This window comes from Thunnus maccoyii, chromosome 15, assembly GCF_910596095.1.
Source record: "Thunnus maccoyii chromosome 15, fThuMac1.1, whole genome shotgun sequence".
NCBI classification, from domain to species: Eukaryota; Metazoa; Chordata; class Actinopteri; order Scombriformes; family Scombridae; genus Thunnus; species Thunnus maccoyii.
In genome coordinates, this window is record NC_056547.1 from 29,636,515 (window position 1) to 29,647,465 (window position 10,951).

The 10,951-nt window shown below is 40.7% G+C and overlaps 1 protein-coding gene across 1 annotated transcript; it reads left to right on the forward strand.

Moving 5' to 3' along the window:
• The first annotated feature begins 3,865 nt into the window (after positions 1-3,865).
• On the forward strand, positions 3,866-7,356 carry txnipa (thioredoxin interacting protein a). Its single transcript, XM_042436565.1, has 6 exons — positions 3,866-4,308; positions 4,816-4,891; positions 4,991-5,138; positions 5,293-5,652; positions 5,763-6,065; positions 6,179-7,356. The coding sequence occupies exons 1-6, from the start codon at positions 4,053-4,055 to the stop codon at positions 6,224-6,226; spliced, it is 1,191 nt and encodes a 396-aa protein (XP_042292499.1). The 5' UTR covers positions 3,866-4,052; the 3' UTR covers positions 6,227-7,356.
• Positions 7,357-10,951: the final 3,595 nt, after the last annotated feature.

Here is a 10,951-nt window from a genome sequence, read left to right on the forward strand (position 1 = left end):
CACAACAGAATGTCTCCTGACAACCTTCTTTAGCTCTCTGTGATATAAAAAGCCAACGTTTTGTATTGTAATTAAGTATTTGTCCTCTGTCCATCTATTATGTTTTGACATGCATGAGCCTGTGGAGCTCACCACAGGTGCATGTATTGCTTTGTGCACGTTACGTCACTCAGCTCATTCATTGGCTGACAAACATGTACCCATCTCATTCATTGGTCGGACACATTGTTGCTTACTGATCACCTCAAAGCACATCACTCAGTTTTTTCCTTTACGTACAAACATCAAGCACAAGGCAGGTAGTTATTGCCACCTAATTACATAAGTCTCTATTTCAGTGAACGTGTAACAGTACACTCATATCATACATGCATGCATATTTTGTTTACAGGAAGTGCAGAATCAGAGGACTGATCAATTCACTTTCTGAATAACAGCCTATATTCTCAGTAAAGAAGCAAGCTGCCGACTCTTTACAACCAGCCTCTACGTCTTCAAATGACTGAGGATTTGGGTGCAGTATCCCTTTAAAGAACATTCTGCCGATGGAATCAGGGCGTCTACAAAAAATTGGGTGAAAGTTCACAGAAGGGAACAAAGAGATGTCATCAGATCCAAAACAGCTTCTAGTCCACGCCGCAAGGAACAGCAGTTGGCTGTGCAGGTCACATGACGCCATACGTACAGAAGAAAGAGCTGCGAGAGAAGAGAATGCCACACATTCAAAAACTTCTCTTCATCACAGCTTGAAACATTAGCACCAATATATATTTAATTTCAATGATGCAGTCAGCCAGGCGGAGCCACAGACAGACTGATGTTCATGTCGTCTTCAACAAATCTGACTGCAAAGAATTAGACCCCATGTTGGACCATTGTATCCACTTCTCAGAATAACAGGACTTCTGCTAATGAAACATTATGAAGACACTGTATCTCTGTGATGTCCTCTTCAGTCCTCATATATGAGGCGTCCATAGAATTACACTTACAATCCAATACAACAGCCCTGCAACAAACACTATCTTGGCTTCTAATGGTCAGTACACAGATATATAACATATACATACAGTACATGTAAAGCATGGGTGTAGTTATATATGCAGTGGTACAAGAAACATCTATATACACTAGGTAGTAAATGGATGAAGAACTAATGTAACTATTTACATTACAATACACTTAGGCCATGTACATGGTGTGCACATTGTGAAAATAGCTGTGCATGTGCACATATTTAAACATTTGTATATATATATATATATATATATATGTGTGTGTGTGTGTGTGTGTGTGTGTGTGTATGCACTGTATATATTGTAGTATAATATTGTGTTATGAAATAGTAATAATAATCATTGTAAATTGTTTTATAATATGTTTTGTTGGCTTTTAGTTCCCTGACCCTGATGAAACAAGACTTTATCTCAGCTGCATTTGATAAGGCAGACATGACAATAAACTTGAACTTTAAACTTCTTTCTTTTGTCAGAAATGATTTTTGAGTTTAAGGGTTTGAATGTTGTTGTAAGCTACCAGAGAGCATTTTGCTGTTTGTGTAACCCACTTTCCCACAGAGGTCAATACAAATCAGTCTGAACTCTCACCTCTGATGTGATAGAGAGTCAGTTGATAAGCATCGAAAACGACCTGCTGTGTCACTGATAGATCTTCTGCCACAGCTGCTACTGTCCATTCAAACAGAGTGTTTGGTTAAAAGAGTTCATATTTTGGTATACAGGCAGTTTATGCAGGCTCCACACTTAAAATTGCCTTGAAGAGGTTTAGTTGTTAGTTGACTGTTGGACACTTCAAAGTGTTGACATGTTCTTACAACTCTATCCCTTATGTTTCTTGCCCTTTTAAAAGTTACCACAGGTTAAATTTAGGGATGAGTCATTTTGCAGAATATGCCAATGTTTTATGATTATGTCCCTGACATTCTTAGTTTGCAGGTAGTTTGCAGTGCAGTAACTAAGGTGTGGCTTATACTTAACAATAGTGTGGAAGTCATATAGTACAGGGTGGATGGGGCATAAATATTTTCCATTAATATCAGTGGCCCATGTTCACATCTCATATCAACTGCTGTTATCAAGGTCAAGAATGAGCCTTCAAGTCCACATGGAAGAAAAGTCCCAGAGATTCTCAGAATCCTGGAAAGATTTAACGTCTACAGTTCCTTGGCACAGATCTAACTCAGTCTGCTGATGCAGACTGTGTGATACAATCAAAAGCTCCACAACATTTAAGAGGACACTGAGTTGTGAATCAGTTGATATTGTTCTGTCAGTTGCTCTTTGTGAGGTAAAGATGTAAAATCAAGTGGATATGGTTGCTTTAAATGAGTCATTTTGAAGTAAAGATGTAAAATCAAGTGGATATGGTTGCTTAAAATGAGTCATTTTGAGGTAAAGATGTAAAATCAAGTGGATATGGTTGCTTAAAATGAGTCATTTTGAAGTAAAGATGTAAAATCAAGTGGATATGGTTGCTTAAAATGAGTCATTTTGAGGTAAAGATGTAAAATCAAGTGGATATGGTTGCTTAAAATGAGTCATTTTGAAGTAAAGATGTAAAATCAAGTGGATATGGTTGCTTAAAACGAGTCATTTTGAGGTAAAGATGTAAAATCAAGTGGATATGGTTGCTTAAAATGAGTCATACCTTAACTAGTTGACTAAATGTCAATTCTGTCTCATACGCAGAATAAAAAATGTAATTGGGGTATTTTCCACAAAATGCAGTATGAGTTGAGTAAACAGTAAGTAAATGTGGTTACTTGTATACAAATAATCTGTAAAATGTGTGAAACCCTTTACTAAGACATTGTCTTGAAGATATATTATTTTGCTAATATTTGCAAGCAAAAGATGCTGAAACAGTTAGCAAACTAAACATAATGGCAAAATGTTTGAAATAACCAAAGACAATGGATGAGTGGTTGATATAGTTAGCTAAAAGTAATGAAATGTCCATCTCCTGCCACTCTTAGTGGTAGTAGTACAAATGCAAACTTAACTAAACCAACGTTAATTAAGATTGACAGGGTCAATTGTATGAAAAGATTAAATAGTACACAGTTTATTATATTTAAATGAACACATTTGGATGAAGGGGTACTTGAGTTTATCTGATACATCTGGCAAAAAAGGTTGGGAACCACTGGCCTGGTTAAGGTGACAACCATGAACCCCAACATCCTCAGCTCAAGTCCGGTGGATTTCCCCATCTGTCTCTCCTCAAATCTGATTCTCTCTCTACTGCTAAACTTATAGTTCAGTACATTTACTCATACTGATAACTTTACCAACCACATTTTCATTCAGCAGCCAAATCCACACTGTATTATTTAACTATTTAATTTACCTTATAGTACACGTTTGTCTGTTGACTATTATCCAAAACTGTGAAGTGCTTGTAACAAATTCGTTAATATATAGTATATATTATATTTTATTAGTATATGCTATTAGGAGATACATGCATATATTCAAAACTTAATCATGCTGTTTTTTTGTCTGGATGTACATATTTCCAGCCCATCCCTACTAATAATAGACTGAGGGTTTTCAGGATCGATGTCTGTGACGATGAAACACTTCCAATGATGACTCAATACTCAGGTATATTCTGATATCCAAACCGCCTTCACCTAATTTCATGTGTTTACTACAAATGTTCTTTTCTGTGTCTGACTTCAACTTCCTGTGCTACATCTGCTGAGCATGCTGTACAGTCTCCCAGCCATGCGGTGTCCACGCGTCGGTTTCGAGTGCTGATTGGCTAGAGCTCACACAAACAACCGTTCTCCACCAATAAGATCAGTGAGCACGCGCTGAGCCATGCTGTTCACTCTGGCTCCTCATGGGCAGCTGAGGCTCGTCATATAAAAACTGCAGTGCCCTCTTTGTTTACAGCAGACAGAAGTGGAAGTCAGTACTTCCCAATTCGAGCGATCGCTTCCCAGCGGCTCCATCAAATAGCCAGAAGGCTCGACACGTTTCAGCCCAGTTTTTTTTGTCTGTTTTGGGTATCCTAAATACGCAGTCATGGTGGCTATGACAAAGAGAGTGAAAACCTTCCAAATTATCTTTTCGGATCCCAGCAAGACTTTTTACTGCGGCGGTGAGAAGGTGTCTGGCCGGGTGGAGGTGGAAGTGACCGAGGTGACGCGTGTGTCCGCAGTGAAGGTGCTGGGTCTGGGCTGCGCCAAGGTGGAGTACGCTAAAGGCAAACAGCGATGTCGCCAGGAGGCTGAGTACCTCAGATACGAGGAGGTACTGCGGCTCGACGAGCAACCCACAGGTACAGACATTTACTTTATTAAAGCTTTATAACTCTTCGCAGTTAAATATTATCACAGTCCACACTGGAACTTTGTAATCCTTGTAACGTTATCAAGTTAACACGGCTTCGATATATTTGTTAGCGTAACTTGAATCAGTCGCGAACTAATCGTAACATCTTTGTTGGTGCTGTAAAGAGTAATATTCAGTTGCTTTTACCTATTTCTACTCGTGAGTTACTAGTGTGAATAGATCCATTGACTCTGAGGAATGACTGGCAGGCAGTGGGTTCATTCTGTAAATGATTGTACTAGTACAGCAGAGTAGAGGAACTCCTCCTGGCACATGAGGATAATTATTACACTGGTGTTCCCCGTGTGGTATCGTACAGCTGTTCGTATCATCCACCCACACAGGAGTCAGTAGCCAAGTGTAGTCGAGACAACTTTTATTACTGGATTCAGGGAGAGGAGCATGCCATTGATGGATGACAGAGTAAAATAATTTTTCTTTTTCTTTTTTCCAGACTCTGATGGATCAGTCGTCTTGAGGCCTGGCAACAAATATGAGTACACCTTTGGATTTGAGCTCCCCGAGCAAGGGTAAGGCAGCTTTCACAATTTGTTTTTGAATGTGAAGCTTTTCATTGAGGTTTATTTTACAGAATAGGTTTGGTTTTAACTTTGTTCATCTTCTCACAGTCAGCTGGTGTCGTCATACAAAGGGAAGTTTGGCTATGTCCACTACTATGTGAAGGCCCTGATGGAGAGGCCACAGCAGCCCACCCTCGAATGCAAGAAACTCTTTGAGGTGGAGGAGCCTCTGGATGTCAACACCCCAGACCTGCTGGTGAGTTCACTGAAAACAGAACAACAGAAGAGATCTCTATATATGGGCATTTATCAGCTTTGCTCTTGTGTGTTTGCTCTTTTGTTATGCAATTACAATAAATTCTGCTTGAGTCTCTAGATGAGTTGAGCCTAACTGTCCTGTATTTCCTCAGTCTCCCACAGGTGGCATGAAAGAGAAGAAAGTCACCTGCATGTTCATTCCAGATGGTCAGGTGTCACTGAATGCTAAAATCGATCGCCGTGGCTTCTGTGAAGGTGAAGACATTTACATCAATGCAAAGTTTGAGAACACCTGCTCCCGCATTGTGGTGCCCAAAGCCGCCATCATTGCCAAACACATCTACCAGGCCAACGGCAGGACCAAAGTCTTCCGCCAGAAGTTGTCATCTGTGCGTGGAAACCACATCATCTCTGGCATGTGTGACGCCTGGCAAGGGAAGACCATCAGGGTTCCAAAGATCAAACCATCCATCCTGGGCTGCAACATCATCCGTGTGGAGTACGCTCTGATGGTAAGCCTTCAGCTTTTGCATGCAGTCAAATTCTCAGTTATTACATTTTAAGAACTGGTAAGAGAATTTAAAATCATTGTTAACATATGTGTCCATGATCCTTTTTCTAGATTTACGTCCACATCCCTGGAAGTGAGAAACTGATCCTGGAGCTGCCTCTTGTCATCGGGACCGCTGGTCTTGGCAGCCGCAGCAACAGCGTGAGCAGTCAGGAAGGTTCAGTCAGCAACGCCTCTCAGAGCTGGGTGTCTCTCAGGATGCCCTCTGAGCCGCCCAGCTACTGTGACATCACCCGCGACTGCCGCCTGGACCAGCCCCTCACTCCACTCCTGGACGACTTTGATGGTGATGACAGCCCCATCTTCATGAACGTACCGGCATTCCAGTTCCCGCCGCCACCAGCGTACACTGAGGTAGGTGTCTCAAACAACTGGTTTCTATAAGTGACTTTAAAACTCTCAATCAAGCTAATAAGAAGTTATCTTTGCTGACAGCCTGTCTAATAAAACTGTATTTTTTTTTCCAGGCTGAGGAAGAGTTCAATGGCAACGCTCGCATGCTTCCTGTCTGTTGAAGTCCAGCAGGGAATCTAGAACTGTGGTCCAGCTCTCAGGGACCGTTAATCTAAGGCACTTGAAAAGGAGCGGAAGGTCCAAACTCCAGAGGAGATGTGTTGACGTGGAGAAGTAAAGCCAGGACTGTGGAGGTGGACAGAAAGATGCTCGCCTGTTCTATCAGCTGTCTTCACTGCACTTAATCGCCTTCGCCGACCCTGAGTCTTCCATGTGGTGTTCTTCAGGTCCTCGCAGACCTGGAGGTCCAGCCACAGAGTCTGTGGCGCACTACATTTCCGAATAAGCTGTCCCTTCCAGAGACTTGATATCAGGGTCTCATTGCCCATTCACAGCCACTTTATGACTTTGTTATCGGGGCCAAGCATTGTATGAGTCAGGCCTCAGCCTGCTGTGACATCTTTGCTTTGGGGTTTGTCTTTCCCGCATGATGCTTTGTCATTCCAGTCAAACCCTGTATCTGTAAGGGATTTCACTAGAGAGACCATCCTTTCCATTACTTCAGTCCAGTTAGTTTGTGTTGCTGTTCAGATTTTTGGAATATTGTTGCCTTTGAGAATTACAGCATGTAGAGTTATCTTGCCTGGATGCTGAGTGAACCCCATGCAGCATCCATATTTTCTTATGTACCAGTGTTTGAAATCAAATATGGTTTGTTGTTTTTATTGCACTTTTTTATTGATGCATTATGCTCTACTACTGCCTACAAGCATTTATTTTTTTTTAAGTTTGAATAATGTTTCTGATGTGGAGCGTGAAACTCAATAGGTAAAACACTCCAGACTTATTTTAACCTCACATTTGATTTCCAAACTCAGGTTTGGTGGTAAGCGGTGATTTCTTGACACTGCAAGTGCCAAACACAATCCACAAGAGCATTCACGCTCCAGAATCACGGAGCACACATTATGTGAGGATAATCATTATATCTGGTCTGCAGTTGTCCTAGACAACATTTCACTGTGAGATCCTTCCTGTGGTGGTTTCACAACTTCTGTTCTTTCAGGGCTCAAAGATAAAAAAATCACTGTTAAAGACTGATTTGTGAGAAATATGTTTGTAAAGCATCCTTGATACTCAAAACAAGTATTTTTGTATGAAACCCTATGGGTTGATTTCTTTTTTTATTAAAGGAATGTTAAAAAAAATTCTGTGCATCTGCTTTTTCCCTCTGGTAACTCTGCTCACTGAAAGCCTTTAGAACTAGTAATGTGTATGAAAGAAGAAGAAGCAGGGCCTTTTCTAAAGCAGCCCCTCTGTGTGGAAGACGCTCCACACAAATGTAAGTTCTGTGTGACATCCTGTACAAACATTTACTCTTAAACTGCTCTAACACAGACTGACATTTAATATGGTCATACAGATGTTAACAACTTTAAGGTTACATTGTATTGAGGATGAAACATGCCCTTCTCTAGGGTAGAAAATGTCATCTTCATTTGATTGTAAAGGGACTGTTGCAAAAACAAAGCAGCTCATAAACATCAGGCTGGAAAATGAAAACATGTTTACCACAAAAAGAAATGCTGATAAAGAGTAGGTGTGATTTGTGTCTATAGGTCTACTGCAGAGTGAACATGCCACCTCACTGCCCACACTGTTACACGTTTATGTAGCCTATTACTAGTGCTGCGTATAAAAGATGATGTTTCTGACCAAAACATTTAGTTCACCATCCTCTCTGACATACTGCTTAACAGGTTTTTTATGAAGGAATTAGACCTTGATGGTGTTGTGTCCCTCAAACAAATGGGAGAACCTCAAAATGAAGTACAAGGTAAATTTGTCATCATAGAATGAATATATTATCATCTTAAATGCAGCAGTGACATTTCTCACATGGCACTGTTTGCACTGGGAACTAAGAAGTCATGTCAGTGGGCGTGGAACAGACCAGGGGGAGGAAAGCCCTTCCACTCGGCCATTTTATCTTAACATGCATGAGACAATGGGATACAAGCTGTCTCTAACTCCTCCTGTCATCATGCATGTCAGACCCTACTATACTCCCAGGTCCCTCTGCAATTTCTGATTCCAGCCCCATCAGATCCTGTTTCCCTCCCTAGCACATCCTCAACATCCTCACCTGAACCCCCCCCACCCCCCCCCCCCCCCCCCCCCCCCCCCACCTGCCCAAAGAAACATGTGACCACTGAAGGGCTGATTGATTATTTATAGAAGGAAGCAGACAAAGAAGAAGAGCGACACCAGCAGAACAAAAACAAACACGTGTGTATGTGTGTGTGTGTCTGTGTTTTAAAATATATATGTGTTTTAAAATTAATATTATTTATGTATAACTGTTGTATTTCTTATGTGAGGGTGGCTTCTGGGTTCTGGAAGGTCTTTATTTTATTTGCAGGGGAGAAATAATAAATGAACTAAAACATTTGACAATCCCTTTGTGTATCCTTCATATCTCCAGAGACAGGAATGATGTATTATCTAAACTATACTTCTGACCACAAAACTTAGGTGCCATAAAGGAAAAGGTAAACACATATTTATGTTTCAGAGGGACAACATTCATTAATGTTTGTACACAGATGTAATGACCACAGATACATTCTAGTAATGCACAACAGGCTTTCAGTACATGCAACATGAAATATAGCAAATGAAAATATGATCCAGGAAATTTGATGTGGATAGTAATAGTAGAAGGAAAAAATCTTTTTGAATTAATGCAAAGCAAGTGTTGTTTAAAAATAGATCTTGATAATGGCATGTCTGCAAACATGGCTCACTTTCCCTTCCACAAAAGACAGGAAGACAGGGAGTGAAAACTTCAGCCGTTGCAGTTTTAAAGGGAAGTTTTTTTCAACATAGGAAATGTCATCATATCTGAGGTGAGAAGTTTATGTAGGGCAACAACTGCACACTAGCATTTAAATATGTTATTTATTGTGCATCACACTTATAAACCATGTAAAAATTGCAGTGTAAGACAACAATCATGCCTGACAACTGCATTTGTCTTCTTTGGGGTTACACAGGAGTGCCATAAGATGACATACCACGATGATGTGTCACTTTTATTATGTAGTGAGGTACAAGGGCACCTACTGACATGTGACTTCATGGTGCAACATTTAGAGTAAAAACGTGATTTTGTAGTGCTAAAGAGAAAAAGAGAAAACACTGTTTTATGGTTTATAAGGCCAGCTTGTGCAGTTTTAATTGGCTATTTGGGAAATTAACAAAATCAGGACTGCTTCATTTTTTGGTGAAATGAAAAATGCCCACAACTCAAATACAAAAAAAGAAAATGAGTGCACAAAATTCACAAATAATCATGCTAGTGCAGACAGGTAGGCAGCAATCCTGTCCCTTATGTGGTTTCCAGGCCATCTCTTCCAGAACATCATTCATGTTAATGCAAAGATTGTGTAAGAATGCACAGTAAGCAATTATGTCTGGTGCAAAATTTGGATGGACCTCCAGGACCCCTGAGAGTGTGGCTCGCTAGCGTGTCTTCATCATTCCAAAAGATCGTTCAATGACAGAAGCAGTCCTGGAGCGATGCAAATTATACCTCTCCTGGACCTTGCAGACGTGCTTGTAGGGTGTTTGGGTGCAAATTGGCGTTTCCAGGAAAGGATAGGCACCATCCCCAAGGAGGTAATAGCCAGCTGGAGGGTACAGGGCCTGGCAGAAGATGAGACTGTTGCACAGAACCGTGGCATCATGTACAGAGCATTGATAGCCCACAAACACATCTAGGAATCTGCCTCTTGCATCACAGATGGCCTGCATTTGTACAAATAGAAAGGTGTGCACTAGAACAATGACGTTGAACCCTGTGGGGACTTTACATGAACAATTAAATCTATGTGCTGATGGGTTTACGTTCCAAATAAGAGTTACCAGAGTACCACTGATTTGTGACTGAGAGATATTTAATGTGTCTCACTGCATTACAGCAGCATAAATGTTTAGGTTGAAGGTTGTTGTTGACTGAGATATGTATTAGAATAAACAGTTCTTCAGGATTTATGTGGTATTATGAACAAAAGACATATTTGTATTAATGTTTTAGAATGTGTAAGTGTCATTATACCAGCTGGTGTATGGGTACGTGCAGCCAGAGGGAGAGAGTATGTTCTCTTCTCTGCTCTGCTGACGTCTGGCTCCTACTGACAGCAACAGATAAGGAAACTGTTTATCTTTGGGTGAAAGTGGTTGTTGCTCTGCATCACTGCTGCAGACTGAAAACAGTGGCCATGAAGAAAGTTGGTATGCACAGTTATGGTCCTCACAGGTACTCCTCCTGACCTTCTAGTGCCTTCATCATGTCATATAAAAACCAAAAAACAACATGTGGTTTTACGGGGTGGTTATGAGTCAGACTATTTTTGGCTCTAAGCAGCAGCTGAAAGTTACTGATGCCCACCAAGAAATGATCTGACAGATAACACACTGTAAAATGATTATTTGTCTATTTTACACTGCGGTTTTTGTAGTTGACACGTGTTAAATGGTGAGCCTCAGAGGTCTTGGTAGGCAGATTTTGTTACCTTTGTACAGAGCCAGCAGATTTTACCTTTGTTTTCCCATTTCTAGTGTTTGTGTTAAGCTAAGTTAGCCTGCTGGCAGTAGCTTCATATTTAGCGTGGGAGTGGTATCAATCTTCTCATCTAACTCTTAGCAGGAATTTTCCCAAAATGTCAAACTATTTTTTAAGCAAACTCTTTGTGTATTAGTGTACAATGTACAAGTTATTCTTG